This window comes from Salmo salar, chromosome ssa09 (genome assembly GCF_905237065.1).
Source record: "Salmo salar chromosome ssa09, Ssal_v3.1, whole genome shotgun sequence".
Classification (NCBI taxonomy): domain Eukaryota; kingdom Metazoa; phylum Chordata; class Actinopteri; order Salmoniformes; family Salmonidae; genus Salmo; species Salmo salar.
Genome location: NC_059450.1, coordinates 1545275 through 1568657, shown reverse-complemented (window position 1 = coordinate 1568657; position 23383 = coordinate 1545275). Strand labels below are relative to the sequence as shown.

The 23383-nt window shown below is 41.4% G+C and overlaps 1 protein-coding gene across 3 annotated transcripts; it reads right to left on the bottom strand.

Annotated features, from left to right (window-relative positions):
* Nucleotides 1-13208: 13208 nt before the first annotated feature.
* On the bottom strand, nucleotides 13209-21482 carry LOC106610621 (protein odd-skipped-related 1). Of its 3 annotated transcripts, none has more exons than XM_045723337.1 (4): nucleotides 21211-21477; nucleotides 20687-20953; nucleotides 14950-15690; nucleotides 13209-14124 (listed from the first exon to the last, which is right to left on the bottom strand). In XM_045723337.1, exons 3-4 carry the CDS (start codon nucleotides 15648-15650, stop codon nucleotides 13992-13994), a joined length of 834 nt encoding a protein of 277 aa, XP_045579293.1. In that variant the 5' UTR covers nucleotides 15651-15690; nucleotides 20687-20953; nucleotides 21211-21477; the 3' UTR covers nucleotides 13209-13991. The 3 variants fall into 3 exon arrangements, with proteins under 3 accessions (XP_045579293.1, XP_014065511.1, XP_014065510.1); XM_014210036.2 differs by having other exon boundaries at nucleotides 20858-20953; XM_014210035.2 differs by lacking the exon at nucleotides 20687-20953 and having other exon boundaries at nucleotides 21211-21482.
* Nucleotides 21483-23383: the final 1901 nt, after the last annotated feature.

Genomic DNA, 23383 nt, shown 5'->3' with positions numbered 1-23383 from the left:
TATTCCACTGCAGCCATTACCATGAGCCCGTCCTCCCCAATTAAGGTGCCACCAACCTCCTGTGATCCAGTAAGCCTCTTGGATAACAATAACAGCCAACATCTACATCTGCAAAGAACCATTGCTTTTCGTTGTTAATCACTATGTCAATTGCAAGCATGAGGTACAGTGTATTCGGAAAGTATTCAGACTCCTTGACTTTTTCTAAATTTTGTTACGTTACAGCCTTATTCTAAAATGTATTAAATAATTTTTTTCCTCATCAATCTACACACAATACCCCATAATGACAAAGCAAAAACAGGTTTTTAGAAATGTTTGCAAATGTTTAAAAAGTTCAAAATTGAAATATAACATTTACATAAGTATTCAGACCCTTTACTCAGTACTTTATTGAAGGACTTTTGGCAGCGATTACAGCCTCGAGTCTAATTGGGTATGAAGCAACAACCTTGGTACACCTGTATTTGGGGAGTTTATCTCATTCTTCTTTGCCGATCCTCTCAAGCTCTGTTAGGTTGGATGGGGAGCGCCGCTTCACAACTATTTTCAGGTCTCTCCAGAGATGTTTGATCAGGTTAAAGTCTGGGCTCTGGCTGGGCCACTCAAGGACATTCAGAGACTTGTCCTGAAGCCACTCCTATGTTGTCTTGGCTGTGTGCTTTGGGTCGTTGTCCAATTGGAAGGTGAACCTGCGCCCCAGTCTAAGGTGCCTTTCCAAATCATGTCCAATCAATTGAATTTACCACAGGTGGAGTCCAATCAAGTTGTAGAAACATCTCAAGTATGATCAGTGGAAACAGGATGCACCTGAGCTCAATTTCGAGTCTCATAGCAAAGGGTTTGAATACTTATGTACATATAGTATTTATTTTTGTATTTTTTATAAATTAGCAAACATTTCAAAAAATCTGTTTTGTTTTGTCATTATGGGATATTGTGTGTAGATTGATGATGGAAACAGATCATTTAATCAATTTTAGAATTAGGCTGTAACTTAACAAAATGCACTGTATCTGTTCAATTCTACCAACATTTTTGGGCTTTAAAAGTCAATGATTTAGATAAAGAATCTTAAGCTAAAATATGATGGACACTCACATACTTCAGTGTGTTCTGATTAGAAATAAAAGGGAAAATAAGTCTGGCACCTCCTTATTCTTGTAAAATGTTTGAATGCCTTCATTATTGTGCAATCCCTCTGATTTATTTTGGCTCGGGTTTTTACAACACCATATATACTTCCTTTTTACATTAAAGGGCCAACATACAAAGCAGTTCGAGGAAGCCAAGCCTCAGTTAGATTTCCACAGCAACGTGCCGAACACTTGATAGGCCTGGGAGGCCAAGTAGTGGAGGAGCTAAGTGCTTTGGGGTTTGACATGGTTTGTTTCTACAAATAATAGAGAGATTTTAGCATGTGGTTATGGACATGGTTGTGAACAATACTATTAACATTTGCTGGTGCTTTTGTGACAGTGGATACATTGACACCTGTTTAAAGTATTCTACTTTGGTTTTAGACTGGCCTTCCAGAAGCTCAAGTACACCATCTCAAATTCACAGCATGGACGTACAGATAGAATACCTTATGGCTGTAGGCGCTCTCTCTACCTTTCCCCAGAGTTCATCTAAGTAAATTCATCCCTAAGAACTTGAAACATTTCCAAAATGTGAAACACCACAGAAGTTGGCTAGTTTGTCTGCTGTCTGAGCAGAGATTTCAGAACAGATTAGCTTTGATTTGCTCTGGGTTTTTACTACAAAGACGAGCAATGGAATTGGCCAGCCGTTAGGAATTGGCCAGTCTTTTGATTAAGGTAATTGTCATTGCCCCCTGTTAGGGTCATGTTAATGCAATGCCAGCCACAGAGATACTCTGTACCCGCTGTGTTCGCTGTCACCACCATGTTAACCCAATCTTCTGTGACAAATCATCAGAACCACTGGCCAGAAGACTAAGAGGCACTTGATTCAGACAGCTTTTTAGTTTCAAGCAGAGCAGCTACCAAGAGACCGGGATAACAAATTTGACTTAGAAGTGGAGTGCACAGATTTTCCCGTGCACGGCTGGTGTTTTCCCCCTGAACCAAAACATGCGTCTGGTCTGCTGGAGAGGGCACCGTCCTCGAAAACCAGAAGTTGGCCCTATTTGGGTCGAGACTAGGGGATACACATAGGGAATAATACAAACCACTAACATATGCTACCACATCCAAAACCCTGAGAAAGACAAATACTTGAATTGAAAAAGTCAAAATGCAACATTTTCTTTTCCATGCACATATGCAATCCAAGTGGGGCCCAGTTAGTTCTTCCTGCTCCTTATACTGTCTTAATATTACAGGACTGGAGAAGTGCCCCCAGGGCCTATCTGCAGAAATGTATGGCAGCCAAAACCACCAATGTGATGTCCTTGTGAAGTTGACAATCAAATGGACAAAAGTAATAAGGGTATTACGGTACAAATACCCATGTTTATCATAATCAATGGCAATAAGGGAGTATTTTGCGAGTGGACTTTTGTTCCAGAGGATGAAGGCTACAAAATACTTAACACGCCTCATTAGGATTGTGCTTATTGTTTACCTTGGCCTTGGTTTATAGGCCCTAGTTTTGCTAACTTCAATTTCGGTTGCCCGACAGTAATGCGTTGAGCCAGCACTGACTGGGCTATAATAATTTGTTAGAAAGGGTACACACCAGAGGGTCTTTCCAGGGGTTGGGGAACTGGCGAGATGTAGGGTATTATGGTGGTGTGGGAATTCAGTTGAATCCATATTCAAAGGAGTCAAAAAAGGCTTTCTGGGTTCAGTGGAAAGAACATGGATTTAATGACGGAACTTGATGTGCCTTTTTATTTCACAACTGTAAAAAATTGCGTTTGTTCTCCCCCGAGTGAATTCAAGAAATAGAACACATAATGCCACACAGGCCGACTGTAACAGTCAATAAATATAACTATGAGTATCAGGGAATTCTTCCACTGTGATTGAGAGCGACATATTTCTCAGTTTAATTGTATTTATGAGTGAATTGTTTGGTGAGTGGGTTGAATCTACGCTGGAGTAGCCTTTGTTGTGAGGCTCATAGTTCAAAAGTCAAGTATATAATAATTATTTGTATTTGGGTAAGGATTAAGATTTATTCTTCAAAATGTGTAGTGTATCATAGGGGAACAATATTATTGTACAGCAAACTATCTTAGTGGAAAAGTTTTTACATTGGCAGTCTATAAAACTTCACTCTTTGGCTTTCACTTAATCTCGACATTCCACATAAGCTCTTTTTGTAGACCATAGAATAAAATGTCAAATGTGCAAATCAAATCAAAGTGAATATGGAGAGAGCTGTTACATTCAGTTTCAGAGCATGAACTAGATACACCAGGAAAGTCTTTGCAGGGACACCAGACAGCACTTTCTACACCAGTCTTTTGAATGTAGCAGGGTCATTACAGAGCCTGAAAAGCATGTTGGCAAACTGCTATAACCCAGACCTTGTGCTGAAGATTTTCAAATCACTCCTTGTCTTGCTTGAATATTTTCACCTTACAGAAGTTAAATTAATGCATTTTTGTTCACTTAAAGTTACATCACAGAAGACTTGGCCTTGGGGGTGCTCTTGAGTCAAAAATGGTCTCCTAAATGGCCAGAAGAATTGTCCAGAAATGACCTGATTCGACAGAAATTGGCACTCCTCCATCGCCCATGAAAAAAAGCTTATATTCCATTCAAGGTTTGTTAGTCTAAAACTAAGGATTGTGCAAACCACACAGTCAACACAGCCAAGGTAAACAATTAGCAACTTAACTTCCAAAGTGCACCTTTAACAACTAGATCCTGGACTTCCTGATGGGCCACCCCACATCTGCCACGCTGATCCTCAACACTGGGGCCCCTCAGGGGTACGTGCTTAGTCCCCTCCTGCACTCCCTGTTCACCCACGACTACATGGCCAAGCACGACTCCAACACCATCGTTATGTTTGCTGACGACACAACAGCCGACAATGATGAGACAGCTGACAATGATGAGACAGCCGACAATGATCACCGACAATGATGTGGTGCCAGGACAACAACCTCTCCCTCAACGTGAGCAAGACAAAGGAGATGATCATGTACTACAGGAAAATGAGGGCCGAACAGGCCCACATTAACATCGACGGGGCTGTAGTGGAGCAGACCGAGAGTTTCAAGTTCCTTGATGTCCACATCACCAACAAACTAGCATGGTCTAAACACACCAAGACAGTTGTGAAGAGGGCACGACAACACCTTTTCCCCTCAGGACACTGAAAAGATTTGGCATGGGTCCCCAGATCCTCAAAAAGTTCTACAGCTGCACCATAGAGAGCATCCTGACCTGTTGCTTCATCGCCTGGCATGGCAACTGCTCGGCATCCGACCGTAAGGCGCTACAGAGGGTAGTACATCACTGGGGCCAAGCCTCCTGCCATCCAGGACCTATATATTAGGCGGTGTCAGAAGAAAGCCCATAAAATTGTCAGAGACTCCAGTCACCCAAGTCATAGACTGTCCTCTCTGCTACCACACAGCAAGTGGTACCGGAGCGCCAAGTCTAGGTCCAAAAGGCTCCTTCACAGCTTTTATCCCCAAGCCATAAGACTGCTGAACAATTAATCAAGTGGCCACCCGGACTATTTACACCCCCCCCCATTTGTTTTTACACTGCTGCTACTCACTGTTTATTATCTATGCATAGTCACTTTACCCAGACCTACATGTACAAATTACCTCGACTGACCTGTACCCCCGCACATTGACTCGGTACCGGTACCCCCTTTATATAGCCTTGTTTATTTAGAAATTTCTTAACTCTATTTCTTGACCTGCATTGTTGTTTAAGGGCTTGTAAGTAAGCAGTTCACGGTAAGGTTACAATACCTGTTGTATTCGGAGCATGTGACAAATAAAACTTGATTTAACTTCAAATCTTGTACGTTCTTAAGATGATTTATGCATGTTCAGTACAGTTTGCTAAGTATAAGGCAACATTGGTTTCATGCAAGAATCCAGCTATACCCCTGTGATTTAAAATGTGAAATTCCCAAACAAATTGCATGCAGGGAATTTTCTCTCTCGCACAGTATTTGACCACTAAAACATATTATTACACTCAAAAGTGTAATTGCTTTCCTACCCTTTGGCAGCGCCCTGCATTTTTAGGGCCTTAGGCACATTGAAATGATCTTCAAATTATATTTTCAGCTTGTTGCTTTCAATAATATCATAAAGTTGTTAAACGGTCATAAATTTGTATTTTAGTAAATAAATCAGCATTTTGGGCATGGAAACAGTTTTACTCTGGGCCTGTCAAAGCTTAGGTAATGGACTAAGCTTGGAGAGGATCACACCGATTCAATAAGTGTTAACTCAAGGCTAACTTTGAGTTTTTCGGCGTTGTTGGATATTACTAAATGAGGCACCATTCCATTCCATACAGTCAGATCTCTTATACTCCTTATTGCCTTTTTGTTTCATATTTATGGTATGGATTGATTGTCTGGGGAAAATAAAAGAAGCACATTTCTCCATCGGGATAGATAATCACTTGCCATTTATTTTGGGGACTAAAAGGTCAAAATCCAGGCAGTGTTTAGATAATGTGTAGAATTTGGACTTTCACCTTCCATAAAGTTTTATTTTCTCTTTGACCTTACTCTGACATTTTCCCATGGTCCTTTGTGAACAACAGCCATTGGTTTAATTGGCCATTAGATGTAATTCTGACTGAACTCCCAAATTTACATTCTCAAGATTTTTTCCAGTGTCTTATACAGTAGAACTATAGGTTTGCTTGGTGAACCCTTATGTATCCTTAATTGTAACAGCACAATAAGGTCTTAGTTGTCATTCTACCAAGGGCAAACCAAGTTTACTGCCCCATTTCCTTTCCTCTCTCAAGTCAATCAATTGCAGATGGTGGATATTCAGGGTAACCCTATTGTAAGTGCTTTTGATTTGCATAGCAGTGTGCCCTGTATAGAGGGAGTTGACACCTGATATAGAAACAGCAGTCACATGGCCTTTAACACAGTAATGATGCACTTCAAACACTTGTAATATTGCCCATATATAGAAATAGGATTGTTTCTGAGTGTCCATAGTCTCAAAAGGGCCGTGGCGAATCACTACATACTTTAACTTAACTTGCTCCCTTTTCCCAGCCAATCAAATTCAGATTAGTTGTCAAGAGAGAGCCAGATCACATTAACCTTAATGGCGTGTTGGCAATCAGAAAGGTGTAAATGCTTTAAGTTATATGAAATTGCACATTTGTAGGACTCACTTGCAAAATGCACAGCAAATCTGTCTCCATTTGACATCTGCATTTTAAAATCATCTTAGTCATACGGCGGTGTTTGCATGTATTAGGTCATACAATTAAGCACGCATCACCTTTAATTCGCCCCTATGAGAGCTATAGGCCTATGACTAACAACCTTAACATATAGCCCTATGGTCAAATGGGGCCCGGTGCTTATTGTGTCTCTCTTTGACGGTCAAAAGGTAAAGAGGCCACACACTAAGTGGAAGTGATTTTCATCGAGACCCGCTTTCACCTTCCTGGCCTTCCCCTTGTTCTTTTCTATATTGGGGGAGCAGTTTTTCTGTCACACCAGTTTCCCTTTTCCTTGCAGGAGGAAGCGAGGGCGGACCGGTCCCCCTCGGCCGCTGTGTCTGTCAGTCCCTCGTCTGCTCATCCTGCCGCCCTCTACCTTACCCCCCGGCCAGGGGCATTAAACGTGTCATCGCGTAGGCCACCGTCTACTGCATGCAGCTCTCCAAAACACTGACACACACATACATTTACCCCTTGCACTGTCTTCTGGAGTCTGCCCTAAATCATTCCATTTGTACAGTAGTTGTGAATGACATCTCTGTCAGCAACAGAGGTAAAAGCACTGCTTAAAGGCTATAGGAGTCAGGTATGGTCATACAAAGGTTCATATTTGACTGAAAAGCTTGGCAACCTTTTTGGAAGTGTGTTAGATCCCTCCAGCTTTTACAGTTTGAGAGATTGTCTTCATGTCTTATTCATTTCCCTATTTGGAATGTACCATTTCATCTCTCTGCGGGGAGGGAGGGGGGCATTGTTACAAAGGGCACTCCTGTGTCCTCCTTGCCCTCTCAGCCACCTGCAGTGGCTGAGACTAGAGAAGTGTCACGACACTGTCCCAAGGCTGCCACTGCCTGGCTGGCCAGCTGTGTGTGTGAGTGTGTGAGTGTGTGTGTGTGTGTGTGTGTGTGTGTGTGTGTGTGTGTGTGTGTGTGTGTGTGTGTGTGTGTGTGTGTGTGTGTGTGTGTGTGTGTGTGTGTGTGTGTGTGTGTGTGTGTGGATGACCAGCACAGACCAGTACATGTCCCTGGCTTGTCCCACCGGAAGGTCAGACAGTGAGATGTTGATGGACTGATGAGTTCTTGGCGGTGAGCAACAGGGCTCGCCATCCTGTGACCTCTGCTTCTCCCCGTAGCCAGCCCCAGAGCTGCTTCCCTACTGCACAATCCACCACAACACAAAACCTGACGGAGGATATCTAACAAACAGGGCCTACCACTACATAATGTCATAGTCTTACCCTAAAGTCCTGATCCTACACATAAATCCTGTACTGTCTGACACTATTAATCAACTATTGTGTTTATGTATGTGATTTTACGTCTAACAACGTTATTGAGATGTAGTTTTATGAGAAACCGCACTGCTTTTTACCATGAAGACTGCACTGGGTACGTACATAAAAGCTATATATCGACCACAAAGGCTTAAGGTAGCTTCCTATACTAAAGTCCCCTACTGAGTCAGTGGTACAACCACAACCATGGCTACCCTCAGTAGCTGTTCTCTGGTGCCAGATATATGAGAAACTGAAGTGCTTCTCAATACATGTGTTTGTTGTTTGGATGTTGAGCTGTACTGAAAAATATTAGAAAAAGAGACAGATTTGAAATAACTTGTTTGTAAGGATGAAAAGGCCTCACTCAAAGTTATTTGTTTACAATTATTTCAATTCAGAAATCTCTCTGCCTCTCTCGCTCTGCCTGGGAGAAATGGAAAGAGCACGGTAGCGCTACAGTGTCCCCGTTGACAGAATTGGTGAACTTCAGGAAAAGTCTGTACGCAGATGAACTGATATATTTACACTCATAGTACTGTACTGTTTTTGGGACAAAAAGACAGCCAGTATCTAGTTTCCATGATTGTGTGGTTAACAAAATGTTCACACAGTCTGAAACGTACAGTATGGTGTCGTGGATCACATCAGCTATAGAAGTTCAATGTATATTCTCAGCCTTTCTAATAATGCAGAGTTGTATCGCTCAACATACTTCTATATTGACTGTATGTGTTGTGTATACAGTCCATTTGGAAAGTATTCAGACCCCTTCCCTTTTTCCACGTTTTGTTACGTTATAGCCTTATTCTAATATGGATAAAATTATTTGTTTTACTCATCAATCTACACACAACACCCCATAATGACAAAGGAAAAACATTTTTTTAATGTTTTGCTAATTTACATAAGTATTCAGACCCTTTGCTATGAGATTCAAAATTGAGCTCAGGTGCATCCTGTTCCATTGATCATCCTTGAGATGTTTCTACAACTTAATTTGAGTCCACCTGTGGTAAATTCAATTGATTGGACATGATTTGGAAAGGCACACATCAGTCTATATAAGGTCCCACAGGTGACAGTGCATGTCAGAGCAAAAACCAAAGCATGAGGTCGAAGAAATTGTCCATAGAGCTCAGAGACAGGATTGTGTCGAGGCACAGCACTGTGGAAGGGTACCAAAACATTTCTGCAGCATTGAAGGTCCCCAAGAACACAGTGGCCTCCATCATTTGTAAATGGAAGAAGTTTGGAACCACCAAGAATCTTCCTAGAGCTGGCCGCCCGGCCAAACTGAGCAATTGGGGGAGAAGGGCCTTGGTCAGGGAGGTGACCAAGAACCCGATGGTCACTCTGACAGAGCTACAGTGTTCCTCTGCAGAGATGGGAGAAACTTCCAGAAGGACAACCATCTCTGCAACACTCCACCAATCAGGCCTTTATGGTAGAGTGGCAAGACGGAAGCCATTCCTCAGAAAAAGGCACATGAGAGCTCGCTTGGAGCCTAAAGGCACCTAAAGGACTCTCAGACCATGAGAAACAAGATTCTCAGGTCTGATGAAACCAAGATTGAACTCTTTGGCCTGAATGTCAAGCGTCATGTCTGGGGAAAACCTTGCACCATCCCTACGGTGAGGCATGGTGGTGGCAGCATAATGCTGTGGGGATATTTTTCAGCGGCAGGGACTGAGAGACTAGTCAGGATCGAGGGAAAGATAAACGGAGCAAAGTACAGAGAGATCATTTATGAAAACCTGCTCCTCAGACTGGGAAAAATGTTCACCTTCCAACATTACAACGACCCAAAGCACACAGCCAAGAAAATGCATGAGTGGCTTCAGGACAAGTCTCTGAATGTCCTTGAGTGGCCCAGCCAGAGCCCGGACTTGAACCCAATCAAACATCTCTGGACCGACCTGAAAATAGTTGTGCAGTGACGCTCCCCATCCAACCTGACAGAGCTTGAGAGGATCTGCAGAGGAGAATGGGAGAAATTCCCCAAATACAGGTGTGCCAAGCTTGTAGTGTCAAGAAGACTCAAGGCTGTAATCGCTGCCAAACAAAGTACTTAGTAAAGGGTCTGAATACTTGTGTACATGTGATATTTATTTTCTTTTTTATTAGCAAACATTTTTTAAAGCCTGTTTTTCTTTGTCATTATGGGGTATTGTGTGTAGATTGATATGAAGAAAAAAAAGTAAAAAAATCAATTTTAGAATGAGGCTTTAACGTAACAAAATTGGGGAAAAATCAAGGGGTCTGAATACCTTCCGAATGAACTGTATATACACATACGCATGTGTGTGTGTATTGCCTCTTCATCACTCACTTTTGTCTATCCAGTGTTTGAATATAATTGCTTTTGAACATGCCAGAGTTTTCCATGTTGCTTGCTACACAATGCAATGGTTTGGGTGTAATACTGGGGCTCAGATTATTCCATATGGGTCTGGATCCAGGGACAGACTGGGACCAGATATTGCCAGGGCATGTCTAACACACTGGCCCATTTTTTTTCCTCGAGGCCCCCACTATTAGCCATTTTATGCAACACCAAACAACTATTTAGACAGGCCCACCAGGCTAAAGATGGACCAGCCCATCTGGGAAACTACTTCAGCAGTCACCAGGACCAATGTAATAGAGTCAAAGAACACTTGTCAAAGACATTCTAATAGTCTTTAAAACCACAGATTATTTGAATCATTCCATTAGTTTCATACTATTCATTAACATGTCATTATCTGACATACCTTACATCCCCACTGTGCTCATGTGCTCGTTAAGGTGTGTTCAAATATGCAACGTCATGTCATTTCGGTGCGCAAGGGACTGAACCACTGAATTGATTGATGTCAAATGCTTCCATGCCACGGTTCTGAAATCAAACATAAGGCGATTATTAGAACACAGTGTAGCGTACCCTAAAGCAAAAAAGCATTCATATCAAATAGTATGGCGTGTAATAAAGAACACTGAATTGACACAAAGTTAACCAATAACCAAAATCGGCTCTGGATTGGAATGTTTTGTCCCTACCGCCTTAAGAATCATAATAGTTAATTATGTATGCACACAATATTAAGTTGTATGATTTCAAGGTGGGAACTATAATGTGCATTCCAAGGTAAGGATTTCCAGGAAATGTTCTTAATGTATATATCCATGGCTTTCATCGGCAAAAATGTACACTCTATTTACAAATAATCATTCATGACACATCCAACTCATCGATAACAGCTCACCAGAGCATGTTCAACGCATTACAGCACACTTGACATGTAGTGTGCTCTGTCCCTTGACGTCATGTTTATGTATGAGTCAGTGACTCATTTATGGATGTTATATTATAAGCGCTATAAATATGTTCACCCTTAACTTGTTCTAGTAGTGGCTGTATGGTTGATGGTATTAGGTTATAAATGGGGTCAGTTTAGTCTTTACATTTTCAAACTTCATAATGACTTAGGTTTGGATTGGAACATGATAAGCTGATCCAAGACCTGTGCTTAGATCATCGTTTTCCCCAATCAGTACTATTGGACCCAGCACCAAGGGGTTCTTGGATAACTCCAAGACCTTCCACACGTAGATTGAGAAGTTTCACTGCAGGCACGTTCCAAACAGTCCCAGTTTGTTGATCATGTGATAACAGTGTGGAAGGCCCTGGTCAAAAGTAGTGCACTAAATAGGGAATAGGGTGCCATTTGGGACACAGTGAAAGAAGAAAAAAACAGCTGCAGGTTAGAAACTCAAATGAAACATCAGTGTAGTAAAGGGCTCCAAGGAGACATTGAGCAAAGTAAGAAAGGTCAGCACGAATCTGCATGAGATACGCTTTTGCTTCATATCCCCAAGAGGTACTACCATAACGTACTGTAGGTTTCTCTGGATTTTACGAGTTAGGGTTTAATTATCTTATTTCAGAATCAGGGGCAATTTAGGTATGCTTTGCAGTGCAATCGGATCTGATTTCATATTCCACCAGACCATACAGTTATCATAGGTTACACAGTCTCTAAATATTATTATTATTTATATTTTTGTGTATTTTATTTACCCCTTTTTCTCCCCAATTTCGTGGTATCCAATTGGTAGTTACAGTCTTGTCCCATCGCTGCAACTCCCGTACGGATACGGGAGAGGCGAAGGTCGAGCCAAGCCTCACTGCTTCTTGACACAATGCACGCTTAACCAGGAAGCCAGCCGCACCAATGTGTCGGGGCAAACACCGTACACCTGGCGACAGTGTCAGCGTGCATTGCGCCCACCCACCACATGAGTCGCTAGTGCGCGATGGGACAAGAACATCCCTGCCGGCCAAACCCTCCCCTAACACAGACGACGCTGGGCCAATTGTGCGCCGCCCCATGGGTCTCCCGGTTGCGGCCGGCTGCAACATTATTTTACTTATTTAACTAGGCAAGTCAGTTAAGAACAATTTCTTATTTCCAATGACAGCCTACCCCAGCCAAACCCTCCCCTAACCCGGACGACGCTGGGCCAATTATGCACCGCCCTATGGGACTCCTGATCACGTCCGGTTGTGATACAGCCCGGGACCGAACCAGGGTCTGTAGTGACGCCTCTAGCACTGAGATGTACTACCTTAGACCCCTGCACCACTAGGGAGCCCCTTACGTCTGTACATGCCTTTCAACTTACAAAAATGCTTAGCAGTCTAACCTGATATATGAAAACTGTTTCAGATGACACATTTTGTTCCGCAGAAACAGTTATGGTAGGTTAAAGGTTGTCTTTCTCCTCTAACATTGATGGTCCGGTTTTGAAATGATCTGACAACATTCTTTTTAAAACTATGCCAAGATAGTCATTTGATACTGTCCGAATGTTTCTTGAAATGTTCCATTACACTTGGGGGAACGTTTGTTATTGACTGGGGTGTGGTATGGTATAGTCAATGGGTGTCATGCATTTGATCTCTACAATGGGGAGAATTTGGAATAAGATAATCTATTGAGGTGTCATTAGTATCATCTCTTAACGTCGTTCATTATGTCTTTCACATGCATAGTGTGAAGTGACAACTTGTGAGAGCTTCAAAAGGGAAGAGAGTGACAGGGTGCAAGGTAACGGCTAATGTTTGTACCTGTCCTTTTATGTTCACAATATACATGTCTGATGATCCTGTTAACACCTAATGTTGACAGTGAGGTTAGCTACCTGCCACCAAAGTCACGTTGCCAAGTGTTAAACCAACTCCTAAAATGCTGCGATTCAGATTAGGACCACTGCTACACCTCACAACACACACGCACGCACACTCACACAGATACATGCCATTATGTAATCAATCTATAGTAGGTTCAAGGTATTTGCTGAAAATGTCTCTATACTCTTTATGTAATGTGCCTATTAGTTGTTTCAATTCAAGGGAATCTCCTTCAGAAACAAGGAAAACCCAATAAAATGAATGTGTCAACTACAGGAAATTTGTAAACAAAACATGTTTGCAACTGATTTCCATTGAAAAACCTCAAAAGAAGTTATGGAAATTAAAAGGGCAAAGTATTTGATAGTATTTCTCTCACAACAAACCAGAATAAATTATACAATATTTATTTTGTTTAGAAAATGACTATTTATTTTTAGAAAATAAGTTTAAGGAATCCAGTGATATATGTAAATAATCAATAATCAGGTTAAAGTGCAAAAATACAATTATACAAAAAGATATCTGTACAAAAATAACATTGGAATGTGAGCTTCGAAATAGGAATAAGGCAGTTAGTTATGCTGACATGGCTTTAACCAAATGAGCAAATTTTACAAAGACTGCGTTAGACACGTAAATGTCCCTTAAAAAATGTGAGTCTCTCGGAATGTCTGAGAGGTCAAATTTGTCAGAAAGATCTGGATCACATTCCATACATCCATGATGTATGATCCATTCGCACCACTGGGTTTCATCATGCCCAACCAATACACAGCCTCTAAGTCCTTTAGTCCAATTCTCTCTTAACTAAACTTGGAAAAACAACTTAGTTATAGTCCAAGGTGCTCCTGGAAATTGTCTGGATACATCATAGAGATCCAGGATTTTCAAATCTCTGAAGAATCGTTCCCCACGATGAGCTCAAGAGGCTGGTGTGAAATGTTGGTGAACATTTCACTTTTTCAGTCAGAAAACTTCAGTTCAGTTCAAGTTCAGAGATGTTCTATGTTAAAAATCTGTTCATGTGCCCTTGAGCAAGGCACTTAAACCTAATTCCTCCTGTAAATCACTCTGGATATGAGCGTCTGCTAAATGCCTAAATTTGCTTTAAAAAATGTCTTTGCTTTTATTCTTTCCAGTGTCCCCTATTCCTCTTTTTTAGTTATTGATATCACTTAATCTTGGATGGCTTTAGTTCCTTGACCTGCATGTGCAACGTTTTGTGGACGGCTAGAGTTCTGGACTGACAAAATCCCTTTCCACACTCCTGGCACTTGAAAGGTTTCTCCTTGGAATGGATGTACCTGTAGGGCAGAACAGAACAAAAAGAGTGTCAGGTTTGAGTAACAAAACATAACAAACACACAAAGACAACTATCAATCTAAAGCCACAAATTAATAAAAGACAACAAAGAAATAAGAGAAAAAGGAGGTGAACGTTATGGTGATATATTGTTCTAAAGGTATGAATTACAATGTATGCCTCTTATACTCAACATGTATGCAAAATGTTGATGTTGTTTATATCACTTACAGCTATAATTCAAATCAATATCAACAGTGCCAATGTCAATTCAAAGGCATTCCGACATATTAACTTTAGATTGTCCCCGCTAAACTCTTTAATATGGACATGATATCGCTTCATGCCTTTGTTGCAGCTTTTCACACTACTTAACCAGATTTTTACCCGATTTAATTCACATACTGGATTGTTACTGGATTTTTTTCACATACTGATCATGTTAGTGGCCTGTCGCTCTAAATGGATTAACAGTCCAATGCATAATATGGTTGGGGCAAATTCCATTCAGGGCTATTCCATGTCTTGAATTAGAATGAATTCAAATGGAATTGGACTCAACCCTGATGCATTACACTGTCAGAGACTCAACATGATTAATCAGTAGCGTATACGACAATTTTGGAAGCAATTACTCATATTTTGTATTAATATCCTATGCTGTTCTTATGTAGAAGGTTCTGTGGCCAATTAATACAATTTCCAATAATAAAATAATTTCCAATAAAATATTATTGATTAATTTACAACATTTTGGCAGCTATCTATCTCCATACTCCTTGTTCATTAAATTGAGCTTCATTGTAATAGAAAAAGCAGGTCTCACCTATGGTCTCGGAGGTGGTCCTGCCTCCGGAAGGCCTTGTGGCAGATGTCGCAGGTGTATGGCCTCTCGTCCGTGTGCGTCCGCTCATGGATAAGCAGGTTGTAGGACTTAGTGAAGTGGCGGCCGCAGAACTTGCACACAAACTCCTTCTTGGTCTTGGAGGGCAGGCGGCCGCGGCTGGGCTTGCGCTCGGGTGATGACAGCTTGGCTATGTCCATGAGACAGCCTAGCCCGCCATGGCGAGGGGAAGTGGTGGCGACTGCCCCCATTATGCTCAAGTCTTCCGCCTTCAGTGGGTCTTCCTGGGTGGCGGCGGCAGCCAAGTTGGCGAAGTCGAAGCGTGGCTGAGGCTTGTTCTTGGAGCCCTGGAAGAGACCCATGGCGGTAGCTGCGGCATTGGCCACAGCGGCCTGGTCCTTGGACTGGACCAGGTGGGGAAAGATGGGGATGGAAGGTATGCCGGGGAAGCGGCCGTCCATCAGAGCTGGGAGCTTGGAGAAAGTGCAGCGGGGAAGAGCGAAGGGAGGGTAGCCCAGGGTCCACTGATGGAGGTGGATGGCATGCAGGGCGCTGAAGCTATAGATGCCAGGGACCTGGTCCGTGGGAAGCTGGAAGCCATTGGAGGTCTGGAGGAAGGAGTAGTTGGCGAGCTGCAGGGAGGGGTGGAGGGGAACCGGGGCTGGAAGAGTCTTGCTGCCCATGGTTGGTGTCGCTACTGATCACCAGATCACGAGATTCTCTCTGGAAAAGCAACACCACAAAAAAGTCAGATCATATTGACAACACAACAGAACTGTACACATACAGTATAAGTCATAATGTGTTATTGTTTTACAAACCAATGATACATTGACAACAGCATCTTCTACTATACTAAAAATACAAATAAGGACAATAATGATCATAATTTTTCATAATGAACCAGGAAGCATAATTGTGATATTTAATGTGGATCAAATAACATTTCTAACTAAGTATTTCCTGCTACCCCCTGTTTTTGAGTCATCCTGGCATCTTTCCCCCACACCCTAACACAACCACAATGCCAAGCCAATACACAAGCGGCCCGGCTTGATTATCTAGTTGCTTTTCAAGAGGGCTCATATCAGTGGATTAAGGTGATGCGTGTGAATGTATCCCTTTACCACTGAGACAAAGGGGAAGACAGTGATAAGAGCTGTCTGAACCAGACCTCCATGCAACAGGAGCTACCAGCTCAACACATGGTCCGACACACACACACACCATGAATCACGTATTGTCCTCAAGGCACACGATGAGTGAGGACAGCCTGCGTGTGTGGGTTTGTGTGTGTACACACATGCATGTGTGTGTGGTACAGGTCAGAGAATAGAAGGTGTGCACTGCACTCTCAGTGCTGACACACAGACACTGGTGTGCATTTGGTGTGGGTGTTTCCCATTCCCAGAAAACATGCCGGGGGCTGTTAAGACGAGGGTAAATAGAATGACACCATTCACTGAGGTGAAATGCCTCCGTGAGCAGGGCTCTAAAGTGTGAGCATATGCTCCTAAATATTTTGCACCAGTGCGACTAGATTATAATTGTCGTAATGATGAGGCTTAGCTGTACCGCTGTTTCCGAGTGCCCCCGATACATAAAAGTGAGCGCAGATTCGTGACCGTGGATGTTGCACCATTACTACAGATAAAACCGCTTGTCCCTAGCCCAAACCATTCAAAAGTTGTGACTACAGTATATTACCAGCACTACGTTTTTTTTCCAGCTGCATGCATCTCCATTGGCAGGCCATATTTTACATTAATAAATCATGTCGCAGGCCGTTAACACCTTGTTTACTAACATTACCTTATTAGCTAGCTAGCTAACAACCTGGTAACTTTACCAGTGTATCCAAACATTTGGGGGTACAGAAAGAATGGTAAAGGGACAGCTTCTTCAGGAGACTAATGCATAGTCTCACGTCAGATGGCATCATTTGTCAGTTGCCAGGCGCCATTTGTCTAACCAAACATGGAACTACTACGGCAAACCATGCTTGATCAGCTGAGCAAATTTGACCCAGCTAGCAGCCTAGTGTTTTGAATGGCCATTACGGTAGCTAGTTTGCCAGCTTGTTGATGAAGTTGTACGGCACCAAAGTTATGGGACTGTTCTCAGAAATCAGCACGTATTTGACTGACAGCTGGCACTGTGCCTACTTTGTAACATTTGGCAAACACGATAAAGTCACAGCTAAAGCAGTCAGCTGTGCCGCAAAAATCGGTGAACTAATCACAGCAGAACAGAAACAGTCTTATCATGAAAACTCACTTGCGCTGTTATTAGCTAGAATTTCACTACACTAGCTTCAGGGAGCATTGTGTGTGAACTGATGTTGTTAGCATAGCTTTCATTTCATATGGATTAATTTGAGACTGGTTCAGCCAGCAAGCAGACACACGCTAGTTAATTTTCATGCACATTTAGATTTTCATAAATACTGATTCTACAACCACAAAACACCTTAGCTACATGTAGAATTATGTGGTGAAGACATGCTCATGAAAAAAAACAACAATTTTAGCTTTTAAAATTAAGAAATGTCTTTACAGGGTTATATTAGTTTCTAGTGGACACCATGTACTTCAAAAGTATCTCAAATTCATATAGGCCCAATAAAGGCTGTAAAAATCTTAGTTTCTGGTGCTCCTACATTTTATGTGGTGCTCTTAAGTGTTTTAAATTGGGAGCACCAGAGCTACCAATTCATGTTTTTAATGTATCTGTTTAAACAGGTTTTGATAAGAGGAAATATAACAAAGCACAATAATGCCTCTGTTTCTGTGCCTATTTGATGGTCAAGATATGACAAAGTTATCCTGTGTCTTTTCTGTCTAAGTCTAAACAGAGCTGGCATGCCGCACCATTGTGATATGATTTAGCTTTCCACAAAAAAAGCATTTCCCCTAAGCCAAGCCATTTCCTTTGTTTGATTTTGTTAGTCATAGGGAATTGTGTGTAATCCCCATTTGTTACTGCTCTGCAAATATGACTTCGTCAGAATTCTACTACTGGTTTATATTATTCATCTTATTGTTAAAAATGGTCATGGGTTATCTACTTTAGTCATACATACTGTGTTATCATAACATAAGGAAACCACAAGATATGGCCTAATCAAGATATAGATAATAATAGGCTACATGGATATAGATAGGCCTATTAGAGAAAAGGACCCCTTGATCATATTGGTGAACATAGGCCTAAAATGTTGATAAATAAAAGTGGGGAGTGAGTGAGAGCCATGGTTGCGCTGCAGTAAATAAAAGTAAAATAGTCCTAATTAGAATTACCGAAGCTCAAACGTCCCCCGTGGATTTCTCCTTTCTGATCATGACGCAGAAGTAATTGACTTTTACTTAGAGGTCATTAGGGGAGATCAGCGGTTTCTCCCGAGCCGTCTCGTATCCTTAATAATCCTTTGATGTCTACATACCATCTCAACAACTCAACAATCAAGCTGAACACTGCTACGTCCCATTCCCCGTTAGTCGTGACTGGCCAACTGTTAAATTCCGCGCCTCGGCCGAAAGCGGACGTGTTGTGAGATTTGAGATACAAGATAACGCAAAGCATGATCGAATTGTCCCACACACACATCACGCCAGTATATTATTGTTAGTATGTTTCAGAAATGTGCTCTCTCTACTCTAATTCTAAATAGATAGAGGCTAGACTACTAGGACAGTTCAACACAAGATCCCAAATCCTATGGATTAAAGGTGACCCGAGGTAAACCTAAATTACATTTTGCCAAGACGTTGTTGGCTAATTAGGAGGATTTTGCATTGGTGTTGGCAAGAAAAATCACACCAGCATTTCCATTTCGTTCCCCACACGTCCAAATGGATGAAAATCAGGGCAGCTTTTCCTTGCCACAAGTGTATCTAAACTGAGGTGATGAAAAAGTTCATGGGATCACTTTATGTTGTATCCATATATGCGCGCTCTTGTAGCCTACAGATATGGGCCTTACCTATAACATTAGGCCTACATGTAATTTCAGGATTTAGAGAGAGCTTGCATCTTTCATGTTGTACATAAACAAAGAGACGAATATAGGCTACAGTAAGCATTACATTGTAATGCACTAGTTTAGGATTAAAGAATGTGGGAATATTTTTTGTTATTCATTATTATATATTTTTTATTTAACCTTCATTTAAGTAGGCAAGTCAGTAAAGAACCCATTCTTATTTACAATTATGGCCTACCCCGGCCAAACCCTAACCCGGATGACGCTGGGCCAATTGTGCCTATGGGACTCCCAATCACGGCCGGATGTGATGTAGCCAGGATCGAACCAGGGTCTGTAGTGACGCCTCTAGCACTGAGATGCAGTGCCTAAGAATGCTGCGCCACTCGGGAGCAAATACACTCGGGAAACTACAGGCTACGACTCAGTCAAACTAAATATATATTGTCAATTTGCCTGATAGCCCTAACCTCACTACTGTGGCTAGGATAGGCTTTCTGTCATATGCCTACAAAGCTTTTTGGTAAACTAAACTGCATGCAAACTTGGATGACTTCATTTCATTAGCTCTCCTGTTTAAAAGTGGATTAAAGTAGACTACAAAGCATATTTCTAAGAAACATATATTGCTCAATTCTTATAGATGTGGAATGGTGACCTTGTGTGTACTCACTGGGCACACACTGGTTGAATCAACGATGTTTCCAACGGGGAATAGATGTTGAATTGACGTCTGTGCCCAATGGGTTTTGGAGAGCAACTTCAGAGTTCTTATGTTAATGCAGATCCTTTGGTCAATTGTGCAGCAATTACCGCGAATGCGCATGTTTTTAGCCGTGTGTTGATGCAGAACATGAGAGGATATGGGCACTTGAGCGCAATAAAATAAAGCAACTGATGTGTGCACCTAAGCAACGTGGGAAACAGCGCTCTGAAAATAACAAGGAAAAAATTAATAGGCCTAAGAATGATCCCAATTTAAGACAATTGTTCCAAATCATATTTGATACCATAAACCCGTGAATTTGTCCATAAGAATTAGCACAAACATGTGGTCACTGTTTTAATTCAGATTATTGTAATTCCAGACAAAATACCGTGTTTTAATATGAGATGTATAGATTCCTACAGCAGAAAACACTGATAAATTTGTGTGTTCATGTAAAACTATTACGCTTATCCATGTAAATTAGCCTACAATAAAATGACGACTTTGGTTATATTCCATAACATTGGTTTAACTCTAAATATGTGATTATTAATAGCATGAAATTCCCGTGCAACTAAGACAGCTTAAAGTTGAAAGATATCAAAATAAATTATGAAATGTACGCCGACACTGGCTTTTGTTTTTTGATGGCCTATTGAAATTCCTTGAAGTAATTGACTATAAGAGACGCTTAAAACAAATAACAACGATAGCCTAATGGTCATAATCATCCTAACCATTCCAGCTTTATTAGAGTAAATCAATATATTACTAATATTTGGAAGTAGGCTTACCTTATGCCACAAATGAATGTTTTTTTTTATACATTATAGACAACAGAAAAATGCATTCACTACGACTTTCATACTGGTTTGGATAAATATATTCGGGCTAAACCCTCAAAATAAATGGCCATCATCGTCATCAAACACAGGAATCTTTCTTATGTTAACTCAGACCATGTAAAGTATAATGCAATTCCACGAAATGTATGTTTTGCATGGAATTATTTCTTTATTTACACATACCTCCTTGTTGATTTTGCTCCATCAACTTCACATCGTGCTGGAATGCGTTTACTTCTGAAAGATCGGTCAGTGCTATCCAGAGTCCTTGGGACGTTCATACCCTAACCTTAACCCCTACCCTTAACCATAACCCTTACCTAAGGATCCCGTATAACACGTGAAAGATCCCACCTGTTTCACAGTCGCCTGGCGCATCTAACTCAGAAGGCACCCAGACCTGACTCCATGCAAGCTCGAGACACTGTCGACGATGTTTACTTCTAGTTCCTGCGTTAAAACATGCCAAAAAAGTCACAAACGGAATATTAGGGGATATTGTAATAACACCTATATTTACTTTTAATGGAACAGTTACTAGAACTCAGCTCAGACCAGTTGCGCTAAAGTTGACAGCTTTGTTCATTGTGCCTCGCGTTGTCATTCCCCCCGAAGAAGCCCGAACATAAACAACTTTTATACGTCATATTCTGACAGATGGCTCAGAGAAAAATTACAGACAAAATGTAATGCAAGGAAATAGTTACCAGCTCAGATTGATTGGTCCTTGGATCCGGAGGGGTCCTGGAGTTGAAAACTTGCGGACGGCCCGATGCAAAACGCCTTGGAAAAAAGTTTCAAGTAGTTCAGAGAAAGTTTTTGACTTCGCAAAACAACTTGCCCCGCATGTTCACACCGAGCTCAGAATGTAAGCGCGTGTAGTTCACAGCTGTCCCAAATAGTTGTGTGCAGGACTTCTATAGTGACTCTGGGGAAGACGCCTTCTGTTACTGCCCTGCGGTCTGCACTCAAACCGCCTCTTTATTGCAACCAAACCCTTTACTCGCACATGCGCGTCATTTAGTCAGCCCCCATTCGAATTTGAGATAGCTCTTTACTGTAAACTCAATTCCCCCCATTTTTTTTGGAAGTAGGCTTACTTTATGCCACAAAGTGGTGGGGGGTGGGGTGGGGGCGAACACAGTTGTAGGGCGGAAATAGTTGCAGCACACTGTCAAACGTGATCTCTTTCAAAACGTTGGTGTATGTGGCCTTAATGAGCTTAATGCATACAGTATTTTCCTATTTACAAACTAATCAAAGTATCAATTTGCCATTTTGTCTAGCCCATAACTGAAAATTGATTATTTTTTAACAAGCGTATAGGCCTATAGACTTTACAAATAGGCATGTCATTAATATAATTATTAAGATATTATCCACATTATATTATTGTTATTATTATTATCATCATTATCCTAGTTTTAATAACAATGTTTATACTTATTTCCATAGGGTTGGTATTATTAGTGGATGCAACAACATGTGGATTTAACCTCATGCACCTAAAGAATACAATCTGTAATCTGAAGGGCAAAAATCCCCCCAAAAAATAATTTCGATTATTATATTCATTGGAATGAAAGCAAATTGCTCTTTTAAAAATAATTCCTTCCTATTTAAAATAAGCTTCTGTACAAGGTGGAAGGGACTAACAAATCAACTCCCTCTTTCTCCTAATTAAAGTAAATATGCAACTGTCACTTTAACTTGAGATCGGGAGGGAAATAAATAGCATTAGTGTATTTCACCCCCCCAAACCATTATTCAATTAAGACGGATCTCAACCTGTGTTCAATTTCAATTGCAGGAGAAAATATCTTCTTTATACGGAAGAAAGAGCAGATGAGATGAGGTATTTCTAGGCTGTTTATGTAATCAATTAAATATCCGAAGTTAAACTCGAATTAAGCAAAGCAGGGAAGGAACATTTACGAAACTGGAAACATTAGGCCCGCTGAGATGTATGACTTTGTTGAATAATCACTAAGTGAGCTATTCAAAAAATCGAATGAATACATTTACCTAATACATTTGATTCATATAAAACACACACACAAATGCAGCTCACTGTAGGTCTTCACCGTTATCGTTGTTATATTGACAAGGTGTTCGTGCTCCTGTGGTCAAGCTGTTTTTTCTTCTTCTCGCATTTGCAGGGCATTTGATCCCTCTTAAAAGTGTGGATAAGCAACACCTTGCGGTGGTGCTTTAGTGTACAAAACCCGCCACCTGCTGGACATACCATTATCTTCTCCTGCATGGTCCTGTGTTCCTCCTTTACAAACAAAGGAGGGGTAAGGCCAGAGCCCTAACCCCATGCCATGCATTGTCTAATATCGACCCAAACAACTTACCTTTGTTGTTGGTATTATTATCAGATTTCAGTAATATTGTTACAGAAAAGTAGCCTTCTGTCAACTAAAACACTTGGAAATACACTACATGGACAAAAGTATGTGAATACCTGCTCGTCGAACATCTCATTCTAAAATCATGGGCATTGATATGGAGTTGGTACCCCCTTTACTGCTATAACAGCCTCCACACTTCTGGGAAGGCTTTCCACTAGCAGCATTAGTGAGGTCGGGCACTGATGTTGGGCGATTAGGCCTGGCTCGCAGTCGCCATTCCAATTCCTCCCAAAGGTGTTCGATGGAGTTAAGGTCTCTGTGCAGGCCAGTCAAGTTATTCCACATCGATCTCGACAAACCATTTCTGTATGGACCTCGCTTTGTGCACGGGGGCATTGTCATGCGGAAACAGAAGAGGGCCTTCCCAAACTGTTGCCGCAAAGTTGGAAGCACAGAATCCTCTACAATGTCATTGTATGCTGTGGCGTTAATATTTCCCTTCACTGGAACTAAGGGGCCATGCCCA

Coding starts and splice junctions, on each gene's coding strand:
- LOC106610621 (XM_014210035.2), bottom strand. CDS start 15,650: ATGGGCAGCAAGACTCTTCCAGCCCCGGTTCCCCTCCACCCCTCCCTG. Junction 14,125..14,949: donor GACCACCTCCGAGACCATAG/GTGAGACCTGCT, acceptor TCTGCCCTACAG/GTACATCCATTCCAAGGAGA.